At 36.6% G+C, this 19,888-nt stretch overlaps 1 protein-coding gene across 1 annotated transcript in view; it reads right to left on the bottom strand.

Moving 5' to 3' along the window:
- Positions 1-19,888, bottom strand: part of CSMD3 (CUB and Sushi multiple domains 3) — an 878,998-nt gene that overhangs the window by 162,685 nt on the left and 696,425 nt on the right. The window contains exon 32 of the mRNA XM_058668892.1: positions 11,491-11,607. Within this exon, the coding sequence (XP_058524875.1) occupies positions 11,491-11,607 (117 nt within the window). The remainder of the gene's footprint in view (positions 1-11,490; positions 11,608-19,888) is intronic.

Raw genomic sequence — 19,888 nt, 5'->3', positions numbered from 1 at the left:
AGTTACATAACCCATTTTACAGACATATAAAAAAATCAAAATTTACATTAAATTTACAGTTAGCTGTAGAATTAATTAAAAGTGCACGAGTCTGTTCCTATAAGCAAATACTAGAATTCCAGATAGTTCAGTGACATGTTCTTATAGTTTATTATACAGCTTCTAGCCACATATTCTTTGCATTTAAAAACAGATTTCACGTTTTTTTTAACGAAGTACATTGTTGAAAAAGTTTAAACATCTTGTTCAATCACCAATTAGATGCAGATTGAAAACAAAGCCTGGTCCTTTGAAAGCTGTTTGCCTATTCTTCCATTATTCCACAAATGACTCCTGAATCTCCTCTTTGGTACCCTTATTATGGTCACATCATTGATTACAGGGTTTTGAGCTGCCAAAATAGTCTACCTGAGGGAACAACGGCAGAACTTATCAAAATAAGACAACAAACATGTGAAAAGAATGCTGATGTGTTGAAGAGTCACAATAATTTCATACAAATTATTGAAAATATTTAGGCTGTGTATCTGTACCATATTTTCCAGTTTTCTTTCATATAATTAAGCACAATTTGTTTTCTATTATTATCTAAAAAATGTGAGACATGAGACATCAACATTGACATTGTTACACATTGAGTGCAAATGGACATTCATGGGTATTTAATGGACCACTACATAGCTATTTTCAAAATTCAGCAAACCACATCAAGAGTAGATTATAGCCATTTTCTTGCCAGTTAAAAGGGAATAATTTTGCATAAATGTGAAGAAAACATAACAATATTACATGCTATGACTATTTATTATTATATGCAACATATGTAAATTAGTACTTCATAAATTACAGTTTTGATCCTAAGTCATTTCTCATGTTTATCTGAAAATTTTCAAAGCCCATGCTTATCCTTTCCTTGTTGCCATATATTTACACAAACTGATTAGGGGTTTGGCATAATTAATTTTTGTATCAAAAGAAAACTTCTTGAGATCAGAAAGACAGTAATGGTGCTGGGGGAGGGGAGGGAAAAGGGGAGTAGAAATGGGGGGAATGAAAGAGAGGGAAATAAGGAACGGAAGGAAGGAGACAGAGAAAGAGAGACAGAAATTCTTCCATTGATGGTTCACTCCTCAATTGCTCGTAAGGCAAAGACTGAGCTATGCTGAAAAGACGAGCCAGGGAATTAATCCACATTCACATGTAACCGACAGAAAACCAAGCCCTGGTCACCATCTGCTGTCTTCCAGGTGCATTAGCAGGACATTGGATTGGAAGTGTGTGCGTCTTTATCACAAGCATCTGTGAATCCAAAGCAATGGCTTAAGCTACTGTTTCACAATGTCTGACCCTAGCACGAGAGGAAAATATAAATCATACAAGTATTGACCTGATCGCAGAAGCCCTCACTTCACTACGATCCCACAATCTCAATAAACCTCCTATTAAAGTCTTGTTTCCTTAGTCTCTCACATAGTTTTTGGACCTCTTTGAGACTGTGTTCTATTCCCTCCAGAAAGCTTCACCAGACGAGTAACAAAAATGTTTACACCCTACTAGTGCTTGTAGAGTATCCCTAACAATTGATGCTGAGAGTAGAGTGGCTAGTCAATAATGAGTACCATCAGAGGTCTTATTTTGGTTGGACTTTGCTATTGACTCTGCTACCTACTGTAAAGCTTGCAGTTATTCTGCTTTGTACTATGTTTTCTGAGTTCCATCAAATCTTTATCAAGTTGTTTTATAAATAGCATATAGAAAGAGGACTTGAACCACTACCACCACTTCCATCAAATTCCTTGAACTGTGCATCACAGCCTGGAATTATCTCTGTATCTGTGTTTGAATCATATATCTTCTTTGCAGGATCAATGTGACTAATGCTAAGTTCAGAGGAAAACTCTCGCCTTCTATGTACTTGCTGTATTATCCAGGCACCTACCACTTTTCCATAGAAAAATTAAGAAAGTCACAAATGCCCTGTTCAATATATGGCCTGATTGGTGAATATTTTTGTGGAAGAGTAGTTACAATATATTGGGCTGAGGTCTAAACCTTCATAAAGCAGATGCGTTATTAAAATTCTAAAACAAAATCTTTGCTGGATGCCCGTTGAAAAAGTAGATAAAGAAACTGTGACACATATACTCTATGAAACACTACTCAGCCATTAAAAATAAAATTCTATCATTTGCAAAAATTGGTACCAACTAGAGACAATTATGCTCAGTGAAATAAGCCAATCCCAAAAGGACAAATACTATATGTTCTCTCTGATATAAGGCAATCTCTTTGTGCAACAAGAACAATAGATATATAGGTAAACAGGTATATACAAATATTTAGAGAATCTGTATAATGGAGGCAAGTATACTATGAGGTGAGATACATTAAAGTATGCATCTCTAATTCTAAATAAAAGATGAATTCCCAGTGATGCTGTTAAATATATTTTGACATTAGTATGATGAACTTAATTCCATTCTCTATGCCAACTATTTTAGGATACAATCAAATAGCAGAATGATCAACTTGTGACTGTTGATCATATACACACATACACACACATATACATATTTACCTTTGCTAATACTTCTGCTTAGGTGCCTGCTGTAAAAAAATTCTGACCCTTAGCTTTTCAGAAGAAAACACTCAAGGAACCCATGTGGCATGTGGTGTAACTCAGGAGCTGATTCAAACTAAATTCAATTCTACGAAGCAGTCATTGCCTTGAGGAAAGCCCCTTGTTCTGACTTACTGATTTGACACACTTTACATTAAGAGATTTATAAGTAGATGAGCCTTCCTCTAAAGTATTTATAGTAATGACCCCAAACAAAATAAAAAGATGTACAGAAAGAACAAAGAGAAAATTGAGAGCAAAGGGGAGAGATTTATAATCTGATCAAATTGAAATACGTTCTTTTCAGTGCCTATTTCAACAGTCATCATCTTCAAAGAGATAAGTGTCTTAAATAAATGCAATATTTGTGACACTATTTTACATTGTTAGATATATTGTTAGAAATTGACAGATTTGTGGCATAGTAGGTAAAAACCTTCAATGCTGGCACCCCATATAGTCTCCAGTTTGTGTCCCAGATGCTCTACTTGCCAGCCTGATCCCTGCTACTGGTCTTGGAAAAAGAAGGGAAGATGGCTCAAGTTCTTAGGCCCCTACCATCTACACTGGAAATCCAAATGAAGCTCCTGGAGTTAGCCTGGCACATCCCTTGCCATTATGACCATCTGGACCTAACGAACACACAGAAGGAATCCTACAGCAATTTGTCACTAAAATATGAAGAAAAATGGTAACCAGTATCAAGATGGATAATTACAACATAAATTAGACAAATGATGCTGAATAAAATAGATCATTCTAAAAATATTGATCTTCAAAAGATAATGTACAAGTTATCATTTTTAATATAGAAGATGAGGTAGTTAATCTTACACACGCAGGTCAAAACTATATTATCATGTATTTTAAAAATCCAGATGCTTCTTTTATATGCGTGTACATTTAGAGATCTTGTGCAGTCACAAAAGTTTAAAGTTAGTTGTTTGGCTTTCCCTTCTAAATTGTGAGACCTAAGTATCCAGACAATCTAATACAGATGAATAATTTAAAAAAAATAGTAAATGATATAATATGCTAAAATCAAAGCATACTTAATCATGTGTAATTATCAAAGTTTACCAGTTGGAAATAAAACATTAAATTTAATGAATACAAAAAAATTAATGAGATAGTTCTTATATATTTTTCAGTGATTTTAATATAAAACTATGATAAATTGAAATTAAAAATGTATAAGCCTATATTACTGGTAATGTCATACAGAAAGATGTTCTAAACTGATCACAATCAAAATGCTTCCATGGGAGACAGGAGGATAATGAACACAAGTGAATAAAGTACATAGAAATTACAAGTCCTAGATGGTGACAGCTATTTTTACAATGTGGTGTCTCCTAGAAAAAAATAGACTAATTTTTTAGTAAATCTGTGTGACACTAGTGTAGAGCAGAAATGACTAACACAAAACTTCATGTGTTTTAGGAATCCATGGATATAAAACACATTGATCAACACACTGGTAAAACAAAAGACCATACAGAAGGCAAATTAACTGGACATTTACAAGTAGGTTTATATACCCATAGTTAAGATTTCAAAGAATGAGAATAAGTCTTGAAAAACGATAAAGTACATGCCCTGAATAAATATCTGCTCCTGGGTTTTCTTGGTGGTGAAATTATCTGGGTGGCTGAACACATCAAGTCATCACAGACTGGCCGTGGTTTTCTTTAAGAAGTCTTACCTGTTTAGATTTCTCTGAGAAATCTGAATGTCAGTTGTCAATCTATAGGTCAATATCTAATTCATACTTACATAACAATTTATATTTTCTATGTAAAATCTGACAATGTAGTTTAGCCAATATGTTTAGTGGAACAGAGTCCTTAGAAGTCCTGTTCACCCAGCAGCCAACATTGTCACACAGGATTTTAGGTATATAATAAGTTAAGAATCAAGATGAGATAAAACTGGAAAATTAGTTCTGATTCTAATCACTGATGTTATTGTAAGAAAATAAGGATGTATGCATTTAACCTAGCAATTAAGAATACTGGTCTCACATTCGAGCATCTGGGTTTGACTTGTGGGTTCAGCTCCCACCAATACTCACTGTGGAAGGCTCTTCAACCTTGCCTGGAGATTTTGGCTCTTAGCTTAAACCCTAGAAAAATCCTACACATTGCAGACACAAAGCGGGTAATTAATATTAACCAAATGGCTTGCTCTCTCTCTCACTTCCTCTGATCTCATCTCTCTTGCATCCTTCCCTTATTTTTTTCCATTCTCTCTCTCTATACACACACACACACACACACACACACACACACACACACACACACACTCACTCATACACATACACCTGCAACAAATAAACAAATAAAATTTTTTAAAAAAGAAATAAAAGGGGAAGAGAGGGTGGAGACACACAAAAGCAGAGATAGAGAAATAGACAGAAGGACTTGTGAATATGCAATGAGAAATCAGAGAGGCAACTCTAAGTTCAAGATTTGCTGGTAGCCAGGCAAAGCCATCAAGAGGCATGGAACGATGTTTCCTTACAGTCTACAGAAGGCATCACTGACATTTCAAAATTGTAAGAAAATAAAATTATTGTTGAAGTCAGCAAGTAAGTTCATTCTGCATTTTTGGGGAGCATCAAGACATAGACATATTCTCTATCAGGACAATTCCTAGAAATTAAGAGGAGGACAACTGAAATAGTTGGGCATAGTAGAATGGAAAAGGTTGATAATTTCAGCAGGCACTTCTCAATGGGAAACTAATTCTACATGCAAGCAATTTTGTTACCAACTGTCAACATTTTTTTTTAATTATAGTGGGCCCTCCTTCTGCTTGTAAAATTCTATTTTCTCCCGGGCTTCATTGGCCAATCTTGGCTGATAAGCGGAGGAAGCAGCCCACACCACTGCTGCTTTTTAAACAGTCGCCACCATCTTTATTCCATGGATGGCCAGTGCACCCATCGGGTGCCAGGCTTTGCCTGCTAGCCACCTGCCAATGAGCTCTGGGGACTTGGGGATGACAAAATGTTGCCTAGCGACATCCATGTGTGTAAGTGAGAAATGAATATTGAGGGACACCTAACAACAGGGCCACTGTACTGGCTGGTAATGAGGGGACTGAGACCTGGTGGTATGGAGAGCAGAGATTGAAAGATATGAATAGGTCAGACTTGTTCATCAGCCCACATGGGATTCCTGAGATGGGCTTGTTAGCGTACAGCATCACTGACCACCTCATGCCATACCACACGAAAGCTATGGCTGGGGGCCTGTTTAGCAGAGTTAGATCCAAGTAACTGATTGAGTGTTGGAACAGGGTACAGGTCACATTAGGTAGGGGCACAACACTAACCAGCACGTGGGAGAACCAGGCCTAGGGGTAGAATCTGTGAAGGATAGGTGGGCCCAACCTTATGGAAATACAAGTCCTGCCGGTTAGCTCAAGAGTTTGGGTGGTGACTGGCTGAACTAGGAGTGAATATGAAACCCAACAGTCACAGGTACTAGGGCAGAGAATATGCTGGACAGGTCAAAGCTGCAGCACCTGTATGTGCATCCTAAAATAGGGTGTAGTACAGTCCGGCTCACAACATCTACCAGCTCATACAAAGGCCAAGATGGAGGGCCAGACTATGCCGGGCCAGGACCTAGCACCTGCTGGAATATGTGAGGTCTGGGTCTAGGAGTAGGCTGAGTGGGGAAACTGGAAGACTTCCCTACTGGGCCATAGCTCCCGCTGATGAGCATGTGTTCCAGACCTAGGAATCAGGCAAGCTGGGCAAGGTAGCCCCACCCACTGGCATGTGTGAGGGTTGATTTTGGAAGGGGGCAGACCAGACAGGGCCAAGCAGATCTTAGCCCACTGGCAAGTACAGAACCAGGTCACAGTGCAGTTCATGCGGGGCTAAGGTATCACACCTACTGGTTCACATGAGCTGGGGATGGGAGCAGACAGAGCAGGGCCAGGTTGCAGCACCTGCCAGCTAGAATTGGGATTGGGGGCTGGTTAGGTCAGGCCAGAATACAATATCTGAAGGCAAAGGCAAAGACGGATGGGGTCTATGCCAGGCTGGGTCAGAGCAACCACTGGCATGAATGAAATCTGCAGAGGGGAGCAGGCCTGGCTGGGGAGCAAACGGGACACCTGGCTGGGTTGTGATCCCCATTGGACAGCGTGAGGGCCAGGGTTGGGGCTGCAGTCTGGTCTGGATACAGCTGCAGAAACCCTCGGAATGTATGTGGGCTGGGTATGGGATGTGCCAGACTGGGCTAGAATCAAACATCCACTGGTACTTGTGAGGACCAGGGTAGGCACTGAACGGGATAGGCCAGGTCTCTTCTCCCACTGAGCCATGTGCGAGCTGTGTCTGGGTATGGATCAGGCTTGGCTGGGCTGTAGCAACCAACAAGAATTGGAATGGGTGAGGGCTGGTGAGGAAAGGCCACTGTTCCTGCTAGGCCAGGAGGTGGACTAAGTAGGGCTGTCCCGTGGACCCACCGGTGTGTGCAAGATCTGGTACTGGGAGAGATATGGAGGAAGGAGCATGGGAAACTCTTCTGTTGGAACATGCTCCCTGCAGGTGAGTGCAACAACTAAGCCCAGTCCAGGCCAAATTACGGTACCCAACATCATACATTTGGTTCTGGTCAGGGGCAGGCCAGACTGGGTCAGTCTGTATCACCAGTTGGTGAATCCGAGTGCCAGAATGGACTGTGGATCAGGCTGGGTGAGGGCACAATACCAGGCAGTCCACATGAGGGCTGGGATTGGGGGGTTGACAGGGTTGGGCTAGGCTGTAGCAGCCCCCCACCCATAAGCATGAGTTTGAATTGGGGGTGAGCGTGGCCTGGCCAGGTTACAGAACCCACTGATAAATGTTGAGGTGAGGGGGCTGTGCCAAATTGGGCTTCAGCACCCAACCAGTACATGTGAAACACAAGTGTTGCTGGGAGTGGCCCCAGTTAGGGGGCTGTGAAGGCCCCCCTGCTAGACTACTGCTCCCACTTTTGAGCATGAGAGCTGGGATGGGGACAGATCAGGCCAGGCAGGGCCACATCCGATGGCCTACATGTGAGCTGGATCAGGAAAAAGCCAGGCTGGGCTGACTGTACCTTCTTGTACATGTGTAAGCCAGTGTCGGTGTGGATTGCTTGGGCTTTGCCACAGCATCAGCTGGCAGATAGTGGTACAGGGGCCAAAATCTGTCAGGCACAGGCATGACTTAGACAGATGATGGCACCTGCTGGTACCAGTGTGGACTGGATAGTGGAGCTGGTTGAGACGAACTTCGCTTCAATACCCATCAACATGTATGACAGCTGAATGGGATGTGGAACAGACGGGACAATTCTGCTGTACATACTGGAAAGCACTGGAACCAGGGCAGGGGTGGGCCTGATGGAGATTTTTGTGGGTCACTCTGACTAGACTGCAGCTCTTACTGGTTTATATGAAGGCCGAGTATATGGTGGACAGGATCGGGCTGGGTTCTAACACCCATCAGGTTTTGTAAAACACAGCGTTGGAGACAGAGCTGACCTAGCAATTGCAACTACCAATGTGTGAGGTTCAACTCCTGCTTTTGCAGCCACTTTGAGAGTGAATCGGCCAATGGAAGGTCTTTCTCTCTGTATATCTGACTTTCCAATAAAAATAAATAAATCTTTAAAAAAAAGACAAGTGAAATACTTCCATATTATAGGAACGAGTAAAATGTGAATAAAGGCAAAATAAATGATTCAAAATTATTACTTCCATAAAGATACAAAATAAGAGTTGAAGACCGCAAAACATTGTCAAACTGACTTTGGTACCTGAAGTTCAAATGAAATTGAAGGACATTCATGAAAATATTACTAATTGACAATTCTCTCATCCAGGAAAACTGAAATGTAGGAATATATAAACTTAGTTCTAGATGAGGCAAAAGCGAATGTGATTAATCTGGTGTGACACTACCTGTAAGTAATGTAAATAGGTTATCTATTATCTCAAGAAAATGTCAACTATTGTTTGATTTAATGAAAGACAGCAATGAATATACAAAATCATGTAGGTTGTCTAATAGTAATTAAAATATTTTGAAGGGATATTACTGACTATATTATTACACAACAACTTTAGAATTTCAAACTAAGAGAAATTACAATGCTAATGAATGAACTGATTGAATTTAAAAAGTATTCTGTGAAATCATTTAAAAGTCAAGTTCAAAGGTGTCTACCTATAAAGTTATAGAAGGTACGGTTATAATTTAAGATGAGTGAAAGCAAGGAGAATATGAAAAGTAATCTGTGAGAAATGATTTCAAAATTCTGTAAAAACAGTTAAATATGACAACAGAAGCACATGGCAAGTGAAATTGACAAGAAACAAAAACAACCTAGAAATTTGGCTTTATAGAGCCCCGGTGACTTGGCATCTTAAGTCAAAGAGGTAAAGGTAGGGATAGGAAAAAGTCAGTGGTTAATATTTAGGTAATTTTACTAACCTAAATCCAGAAATTCTATGAGACAGTTAGATGACTTGATATCCACTTGATAGTTGAAACCCAAAATATTTACTTTCTGCTTTTCTAAGTAATGCCAACAATTTATTTTCTCTTATGTATACTATCTTCAAACCCCTAGTATACTTCAGACATCTTATTTTATCCTTGTTGGAAGGTGGTGAAGGAGGATGTTCAATATGAATGGGAACATAACGAAAAATGTGTGGAATATGATCTAGTGTGGGCTGACTATGATTGACAATAGCCTACTACATTATTTTGTAACGCATCAGAAGTGAAGAGTTCAAAGGCCTCAAGCATAAAGAAATGAATGTGTAGGAGATGAAAATGCTAATTGTCCTGATTTGATTAGTACATGTAACATATTTACATAAAATATGAACAGAGAAATTATTGAATTGAGCCAGAACCTGAAAAATCTGACAGAAAAATTGACATTTGAAGCCCAGTGATGTTGTGTGTGTGTATATATGTATGAATGCATATCATATATATGTATACATACAAAATCTCATGTACTTGTCACAATCATGTTCTATAGACACAGTAATTTATATTTTATACATAAGAAGACAGAGATCTAGAGAGATCATATATTTTGTCCAAACAGAGACAAGTGAGATGTTCCAATCTGAACTCAGAATCTAAGCTTTCTCAATTTACATGCAGCTTTGGGTAAAGATCGATGAAACATTAATAAATCAGTTTCCTTACTAATAATTCAAAGAACAGCCCATTTTATCCACAAATAACCCAAGATGTTTTTAAAACTCCAGTTTCAAAGGCATCCATTTTCCCTCATTACTTTTTTACATTAAGAGATTAAATTCAAGTGACATCAATTTTCAAAGTAAAGATTCCATTCTATACTTTTATTTTGAGCATTAGTTCTCCCTCCTTTTTTTGAGAATGCATATTTTGTACTCAATGTATCAAGGTTGACCAGCATATGTACATGTCAAGAAGCAAAATGCCTAATTTTCCTCTTTCTCACTCTTTTGACCATGTGACATCTCAAAAGCAGAGCACAATAAAACAAATCAATAGCTTCCAAATAGGACTCAGAGAGCAATACAGTTTTCTGAATAATCATTGGTTGGATTGTGTTATCAGTCAAGCAGCATTTTTGGCATCTGGGGACTATAAAACACCTCAAGTGAAGACCCTCTAGTGTACAAAAGGGGGAAAAAGTAAATACAATTAAATTTATGAAAACTTTCTGTCTAAATTGTCATCTCTTGACCCTCAACGAGCTAAACCTTGATTCAGTCAATGTATAAATTACGGGAAGGGAATACTTTGCATACTACACAGACACCTTGCCAATGTTCGTACAGTCAATTTTGATTTTAAATACAAGGTTTAAGACTTCATTTACAATGAAGTTGAAAAGCACTTTAAGTGTTTTAAGTTGAAAGCACTTAGCAGAAGATCTCAGATGTGTTTCAGAGGTTGAAAAGGAGGATACAAGCTGGTATCTGAGCATAAGAAATTGGACTGGAAGCATCAGCTTATTTGATATATTGGCAGGAGAAATGTAAAATCAAGATGTTATCCAACAACTAGTAATAAAACCCATGTTCTGCCGCTAAAATACTGAGACTCAAACACTCATGACATCCATTACAAATCTTTTAGCATGTAACACAATACCATAGTCTGAATTCCAGAAATCCATGAATTTTAACTTTTTCTCCTCTAGCCTCTCCACCCATGAAGGTAGCTTAATCTGGGTTAAATCCAACTGCAGCTCATATCTAAGACTTTTAGAAACCAGTAAAGTGAATTCTCAGACTTGTGTTCAAGGAGATGTGAAGGCAGCGAAGGACATACTGCATTTTCAACATCAGTACAAAACATACCGGGAAGTTGACAAGATGAGCTGAAATGTCCTTTGCTGTCTTGGTTTTTTTTTTTTAATTATTATTCTTTGATTTCTCAGAAACTAGATGTTTAAAATAAAATCTCTTCTTAATAAACTATAAAGCAGATACGACTGTTTTGTAAATGTTTGTTGCTGTAATTCTACAGTTGATTTTGTTTTTAATTTTTTGAGCAGACTTTGCTTTATGCTCGGGTAATTTCCCATTTTATGTAATTCCAATATAAAGGCACTTGCAACGTTAGTTGATGTACTTATTTTTTAAAAATTAAAAACAATCCTGTTTTCATTTTTATATTGTTGTTCACCTGTGCACTTGACTGTAACTCCAGATTGAGTGAAATGACTTCAAAGCTTTATTACTGCAAAGATATCTAAAAAGTATTACCAAGTAAGATACTCTATGGGTAATAAAAAGTATTCTAAAAATAATGTAGTAAAAAAATAAGGCAAGCCTGAAAGAAAAGTCATGATATAAATTTAACTTACCAAACTCCTTGGGAACTGCTATAGAATAAACACAGTTGTGTCCCACACTGTAATTTTTTGGATAGTTTGGTGAAAGCACAGTTCCTTCGGAACCTGTTGAACGACTTCCACAGGGTGCTAGAAAAGAAAAATGATAAAAATACTATATTCAAAAAGCACTTAAAGTTATATAAATACACACATTGAACTATAGCATGCATAATTTATTTGTCCTTTTTAACATATTCTAATGTCAAATATGTTTAAATTTTAAAAAAACTTTATATTTACTGTTATCCAAAGCAATGTAATAATATTATAATGGTTATCTCTAAAAATAATAATAGTTACCCTACTTTCATTTATGATAAAACATTAATCATCTCTTTCACAATAATAAAAAATTACATTTGGAAGTGGGAAATTGCTACACTTGCTGTCAGGTTTTTCAAATCTAGTCATATTTAACCCTGACTTTGCTGCTGTCAAGCTAAGCATCTATACAGATGAGAAATGGATGATTTTACCTCTATAGGTATATACAGTTGCCTATTCATCAAAATACCATGTTTCCTTACTCATCTTTATCTGTTTACATATTTTTCCTTGAAATCAAAGGAGTTGCCAATGAAATCTGTAGGCAAAGCTACTCACTCCCCTAAGTCCAGATGTGATGATTCATAAAAAAGATGAATGTGAAAACAGTGTCTCAGGTAAATTTTTAGGTGGTTGCTTTTTTATTCCCAGGTAGGGGGAGAGTTGTTTGAATTTTACAACTTATGACAGTTTAGATATTGAAAGCACATTGATGGTCATTGGTATGCTTTAGGTGAATCAGACTATTTAGAGAAGTAAGAAGAGTGAGAACAGATGATGAAATAGAAGACTGAGCAGTTCTGAAGGGTTAAGATCAAAGAGGAAGATTACAGAGAAATAAGTCTCTTGGAAGCCCACAGAGAATAGTGTTTGGTAGAAAACAAAGTGTTCAAATGGTTCATTGCCACAAAGTAGTTAGTAAAACAAACAGCAGTCCTAGATGCCTTGGAATCTAGAGTGTAAAGGAATACAACTATTTCTCACAAGGTAGAAAATTTCCATTGGACAGATTTTTTTAAAGCATTTACTGGCTGGCTGCACCCACTTATTCCTTAGAAGCAGGAGGTGATTCCTAGTCAGTGATGCAGTACAGCAATTTCTACTTTTCTTCCATTTGAGAGCCACACTTCTTGAAGGCATATTCATCTACACTGTAAGGTTTCCAGCATGAATCCATTGTTATGGCCATAATCATTTAATAGAATTAGAGCTAACAACGTGCTTTTTCTCAGACTGTGTCATAATTGGCCTTTGTTTTTTTACAGTAAAACAGAGCATAATTTATTATCCCCCTCAAACATAGAAAATAATTTTAAATGTTATTAGTTGAATAGCTTCAATGAGATCAGCTTTCTGTAAGTCAAATCCAAGTCATGAACAAACACAAGTTTTTACGTTTCTATAGCCACAAACACAACTAAAACCACAGATAAAAATTAAAAAGAGAGAAACATGTGACCAGTAAACCCACAAATCTATCCCATAACAAGAAAAGTTTGCTAATTACTGAATATAGTAGACAGACAGAAGCTAGTAGTTGGATGAAGGTTAAATACTTAGTCAGAACCTTACTAAGAATGGAGGAAAATGAGGAGAGAATAATTGTGGTGTATGCGAAGTATAGTAACTGGAAGCTTGAGTAAGGATGTTAAATGTACTTACAAGGGGCGGATATGGAACAGAGCATTGATTAGAGTTAAGATTAAAATCAAAAGTGGAGGGCTCAGTGCAGTAGCCTAGAGGCTAACGTCCTCACCTTAATCACGCCAGGATCCCATTTGGGTACCGGTTCTAGTCCACACAGTACTGCTTCCCATCCAACTACCTGCTTGTGGCCTGGGGAAGCAGTCAAGGATGGCCCATAACTTAGGGACCCTGCACCCATGTGGGAAACTTGGGTGAGGCTCTGGTCTCCCGGCTTGAGATTTGCTCAGCTCCAGCAGTTGCGGATGCTTGGGGAGGGAATCAACAGACAGAAGATCTTCCTCTCTGTGTTTCCTCTATATGTATCTGACTTTGCAATAAAAGTTAATATTTTTCAAAAATATCAAAAGTGGAATGAATGGCTTTAGGTACTAGTTGTGACTTGAGAAAAGGGTAAAATGAAGCTAGAAATACATAGTTCTAAGTTTTACCCATGTAAAACCTAAATTTATTAGTTTAATGCCAGTTTTTTTTTTTTTTAAAGAGCACCTAACTTGAGCATAAATAAGGTTCCTTGGGAAGAATCACAAATGTTTGAACAAATTGAGACTTCAGTGGCTGAAGTTTAAAAACATAGAAATATATTTTAAACATAAAAATACACACAAAAATAGTATGTTGTGTTGAGTAGGGTGATTAATGAATCCGCATCCCTTTGTCTGCATTCTGGTAAACGATAATATACACTTAAACATACTAAAATTAGGAATCTTCATAAAAAAAACAACAAATTGGCAGTGATGATAATAACCAAAGAATCTTTTTCTCATCACTCATTATTGTTCAACATAGGAATGGTCAGGTCTATTCTTATTTCAGCACTGATAATTTAATTCAGCTGATAATGCTACTGATGAGAGACTTGTTCAAGAATGAGCAGCATGTTTTATGTTAGTTTCTTTGGATTTAAGGTGACCTAAAATTAAAATTGAAATAAAGGGCATATGAAAAATAAATTTTAAATCTGGAAAGTATGATAAAAGTTGGAGTTTCTAACTCAAATCCAGTGTATTATTTTGCCGTAAGCATTATGCCACCTTATGTTAATATTTCCAAAACGTTTGATTTATTTTATCCATTTTCTTTGTATAATGAATATGTGCAATGGCCATTTAGCTTTTTTTCAAATTCTCATTTATAAATAAATCTTGGTTTTTAAAGACCTGAATACATAAGAGATCAGGTTTAACTATTCATCATTATGGTGAGTGACACTTGGTATTTATGCAGTATGTTTTCATATGCTTTGAGGGAAATTAGCCATGCTCTGAAACACAGATGTGTTGTATGTATATAGGCATGTATATGTATATAGAAAGAGCATATATTTTTGTTTATAAAATATAGATAAAACAATAACTTAGGTTAACTTCATTGATTTCCCAGGATCATTCTCAAGAAGATTTTCATATTCTGATTCTTTCTGATTCCGATTGACTGTTTCAATTTAATTTTAGGGTTTGTGTTGTTATTGTGTACAATGTGTTAAGTTGCTGCTTGCAATGCCAGCATCCCATATGCTGGTTCAAATCCTAGCTTTTCCATATCCAGTCCAGTTCCCTATTAGCATGTCCAGGAGAGCCACAGAATGGTCCAAGGCTTTGCATCTTTGTGTCCACATGAAGGACGTGAATGAGGCAATTGGCTCCTGAATTTGGCATGGCTTGGCCATAGTCGTTGTGGCCATTTGGGGAATGAACCAGCGGGTGGCAAATCTCTATCTTTCCAATTCTGTAACTCTGTCTTTCAAGTAAATGGAAGAAAATTTTGAAATAATAATAATACTGTTTTAACTATATTAAAAATAACCCAAGACTTTTTCTTTGATGTTCTGTTTTGCCAGTGGGCATATATTACATCTCTAAATGTGGTGTGTGTGTGTTTTTTGTTTTTTTTGTTTTTTTTTGTCAAGCTGGTTGATTTTTCTCCAAACGGCCTGTACTATTCAGTTTTTTTTTTTTGCTTTGTTTTGTTTTGTTTTACCATAACAAAACACTTGTAGAAACTGGTTTATAAAGAGGAACTACAGCTCACAGACCAAATGGTATGGCATAGGCTAAACATGTGTCTGAGGAGGATCTGTAGATGGATGGTGGCGTGCACATAGAGGAAGTACAACATGGTAAACCAAAAGGTAAAGTAAAAAGAGTCATGCTGAAATCTAGGCTTTTACATCAGACCTCTCATGAAACCTGTCTTCCAAGAGAACTTTCTCAATAACCTAATGATATCCTTTAGGTCCCACATCCAGATTATCAATATTGAATTAAGTTTCTACCTTCTTGGTGACATTAATATAAGACTTCCGTGATAAAGTAAATCCAAGAGGACACATATTCAGACCACAGCATAGATGGAATTCATTATAATGCATTAAACCTAAAAACTCTCTTGTTTATGATTCTAACTCCTGTGGCATAGACGTCTATTTTTATTAGAATAATTGTGGAAAATACAAATTATGAGAAAAAATATATCTATGATTTAGCAGCTTTGGGAAATACTTGGGCAAAAGGGATATTTTTTAATGAAATTGCAGGCTTTAGGGAAATTTACACCATGTCATTCTATTTCTAACAAACTTGAAAGATCATGAAACAACTCTTTTTCCATATATCATCTTATAGAACCACATTCCTGGGAAAATATTTTGCAAAAAAACAAACCGATTATTCTAAAATAGTCTATCATTTTTTCAATAATTCTAACTTTCATTTAATTGGCTCAATTAGTTATGGCTTTACAGTAATAAATAGCTATTGTAATGAATACATACCAAAATTACTTTAGAGATTTAAAATGCCAAACTTAGCTTTTTCGTAAAATGTTATTAAATTTGTTTCCTTGACTGTTAGGCTCAATACATCATGGATTTGTAATGTCATACTCTTAATTAGCATATCATATCTCTGTATTTTTAAAAGATTTATTTATTTTTATTGAAAAGTCAGATATACAGAGAGGAGGTGAGCCAGAGAGGAAGATTTTCCAACTCCAAGGGCCACAATGGCCAGAGCTATGCCGATCCAAAGCCAGGAGCCTCTGCGAGGTCTCCTACATGGGTACAGGGTTCCATGGTTTGGGGCCTTCCTTTACTGCTTTCCCAGGCCACAAGCAGAGAGCTGAATGGGAGCAGTTCTGCTGGGATTAGAACCAGCAGCCATATGGGATCCTGGCGTGTTCAAGGTGAAGACTTCGGCGGCCATGTTTCCGTGCCAGGCTCGACATTCTATCTATCTTTTCTGTCATTTTAACTCTTAGACTCCAGACTCCTCTTGATTTCTCTGAGGGCTCCACTCTTAACCCTAATCCACAACACTGCCATCGAGCTTTTCCAATTTCTAGGAATTGTCCTGATAGAGAATATGTCTGTGTCCTGATGCTCCCCAAAAAGGCAGAATGAACTTACTTGCTGACTTCAACAATAAGTTTATTTTCTTACAATTTTGAAATGTCAGTGATGCCTTCTGTAGACTGTAAGGAAACATCGTTCCATGCCTCTTGATGGCTTTGCCTGGCTACCAGCAAATCTTGAACTTAGAGTTGCCTCTCTGATTTCTCATTGCATATTCACAAGTCCTTCTGTCTATTTCTCTATCTCTGCTTTTGTGTGTCTCCACCTTCTCTTCCCCTTTTCTTTTCTTTTTTTTTTAATTAAGAGGAGGACAACTGAAAAAGTTGGGCATAGCAGAATGGAAAAGGTTGATAATTCCAGCAGGCACTTCTCAATGGGAAACTAATTCTACGTGCAAGCAATTATGTTACCAACTGTCAACGTTTTTCTTTTTTTTTAAATTATAGTGGGTCCTCCTTTCGCTTCTAAAATTCTATTTCCTCCTTGGCTTCATTGGCCAATCTTAAAACCAGGTAAAAATAACAAGAGACCCCACAGTTAACAAAATGCAAGAATCTCTTTTAGTTGAAACCCTTCCAGTAAAAAAAAAATCACTTAAATCCAATATAGGATCCAGACACACATTCTTAATAAAAACATGTAAGCCTATATTTTTTTCTTTCTGCAACTGAAGTTTTGATGATTTTATTTTATTTTTTTGGTTAATTAGCAAGAATAACTGTTTTTCATTAAGGTGATGATAGTAATGTGGAAGACACAAATCTGTAAACATTAATAAGATACACAGCAATAAGATATTGATAAAATGAGACCTACATTGATACTGCATCGGTGAGGGAAGAGCAACATCACTTCTACTAATTACCTGCTGTAAACTGAAGCTAATGTTTTATAGGTTTGGGGCACAAGCTCATTAACTGAGTGAAATTACCTACACAGTTTATTATTTCTCTTTCTCTCTCCCATTCTCTACTTCATAACATAGCCTTCCAGCTGACTTACTATGGTGGGATTATGTATGTGTAACATGTACCTAACACAAAAAAACTGGGCATATTATTATCTTGCCCACTTATACATATATACTAAACAGTAAACACAGAATGTGTTTTCATACAAATCAGAGCATCAGACTGCAATAACACTACTTCTTAATGGTTTAAAAGCATCAAAAAGTGATAATCAATAGTGAGTCATTTCCCATGATTCAGTAACATCAACTTAGTGGGAAATGAACTATTACACATGTCACTTCTCTGATTGCTTAGAGTCAGCAAAACCTTAGAGAAAGGAATTATATTCTATAACAAAGGTCTTTGAAGAGCTATAATCTTTGGATAGATCTTCTCTGATGGCATATGAATTGTATTAAAAATCTGAACCAAGTGTACAATAACTTGTGAGACTTATGCTGTTTATTTTTTAGCCCCATTTAATATTTTGTATTACAATTCTTATTATACTAAAAATCTGACTTTTCAAGTTTATGAAGAATTAATTTTTGTCATATTCACAAGATGTTATACAACCAACACAATCATAAACTTCTAGAACATTTTTATCAAAGCCAAAATAATTGCAATACCCATTTGCAGTCACTCCCTACTCTGAAATCTCAATCTTTGACAAACACAGGAAGGCAGTTCCTTGAAATTTATATAATTATTAGTGGTTTTACACTTTATCTCTCACATTATGTCTTCTTTCTCTCAGTCTTTATTCTTAAGTGATGTCAATCTTGGATATTCCAAAAATACTTAATGTTAGTCTCAAAAATGACCAAATATAACAATTTTTCTTGCTCTAAGAAAAACTTCTCTAACAAGGATTCATTCAGAAGTTCCTACTCTACAGTACTCCATCATTTACACTTAAGTCATTGAGTATACCTTGCAAACATGGGTCTATTTATATGACTCTTTACTTTCTATATGTCTCTCCGCACATGATCTATTAAATCAAAGTTTTCATCTTTTGTATATCATTTGTGTTTTGGGATCCTAACACTAATCTGTTTAAAGAATAGGCTGCCGCCAAACTTGCTATGTCAGGAACATACATTAGTAATATTTTTTCAATAATTACATATACAAATTGTAAAGTCATACATGCTTGGGATACTTTGAACTAATATACCAGCATGTATAAATAAATAAATCAACTCATTAAAATTTGAAATGCTTTGGAATTACAGAGATTTCAGTTCTAGCTATTTGTTGACTCAAAACTTTCAGGAAAATTTCAATTACTTATTAATTGAGAAAGTAGCATTGGAAGAAAAGGAACTACAAATTAGAGGTGGAACAGCAAATGTCTGCTAAATCTGAAACAAAATTAATTAAGACAATTTCTTGACCTATTTGACAATTTTCAAAGGCACGGTAATGAGGCTTTTATTCGATCACACAAAAATGAACTAACTTCATCAATTCTGGAACTGTATAAAGTTTGAAGGAAACAATAGAAGGAACTACCTTAATAAGGTGTTCCTGCCAAATTCCTCCTTCAAAAGAAATAGCACTGCCATTTATATGACCCTACGTACAGCATTGTGTTACTCTGTAGGAAGAGTGTTTAGCTTTTATTTTTGTCTTCTGTTGATTTTCCCTAAGTATCAGGAATACAGTAATACCTCAATAACTGTGGATTCAATCAACAGAAGATAAAACATTCGGAGAGAAGTTTCATATGTATTGAACATGCACAGACTTTTTGTTCCTTGACAATATTTTCTAAATAACACAGTACAACAATTGCATGGAATTCATAATTTATATTATAAGCAATCAGGGACAATTTTAAGTATACAAAAGGATATGGCAGGTTGTATGAAAATATTATGTCATTTTAAATGACTAACGTGTAGCTGAAGAAATGAAAATCAAGAACTTTCTTGAAGAAGAAGATGATGCTATTGTATGATCTACGAGTCGTTGAATGATTTAATCAGAAGAAAGTGTTTTGAAGAGATGAAACTAACAGAAAACAACAAAACCCATGTGATATAGTTTACACTGATTTTTGTTGGTGAAGTGTGTCTCTGCTAGACAATAAATAGATGGGTTTTGTTTTTTAATCCAGTCTACTAATCTATGACGTTTGATTGAGCTTAATCCATTTACATTCAGAGTTTAATATGTATGGATGGTACTTTGGTCCTGTCATTTTAGGAATGGGCTGTTCACTGGTTTAGTCTTCTGCAGTCATTTTACTGGGATGTTCTTCCCATTTGCCTTTGGTTTTGTTTGGTGCTATTCATCTTCT

This window comes from Ochotona princeps, chromosome 9 (assembly GCF_030435755.1).
Source record: "Ochotona princeps isolate mOchPri1 chromosome 9, mOchPri1.hap1, whole genome shotgun sequence".
Lineage (NCBI taxonomy): Eukaryota > Metazoa > Chordata > Mammalia > Lagomorpha > Ochotonidae > Ochotona > Ochotona princeps.
Note: the sequence above shows the minus strand (reverse complement) of the source record. Positions and strands in the feature narration are given on the sequence as shown.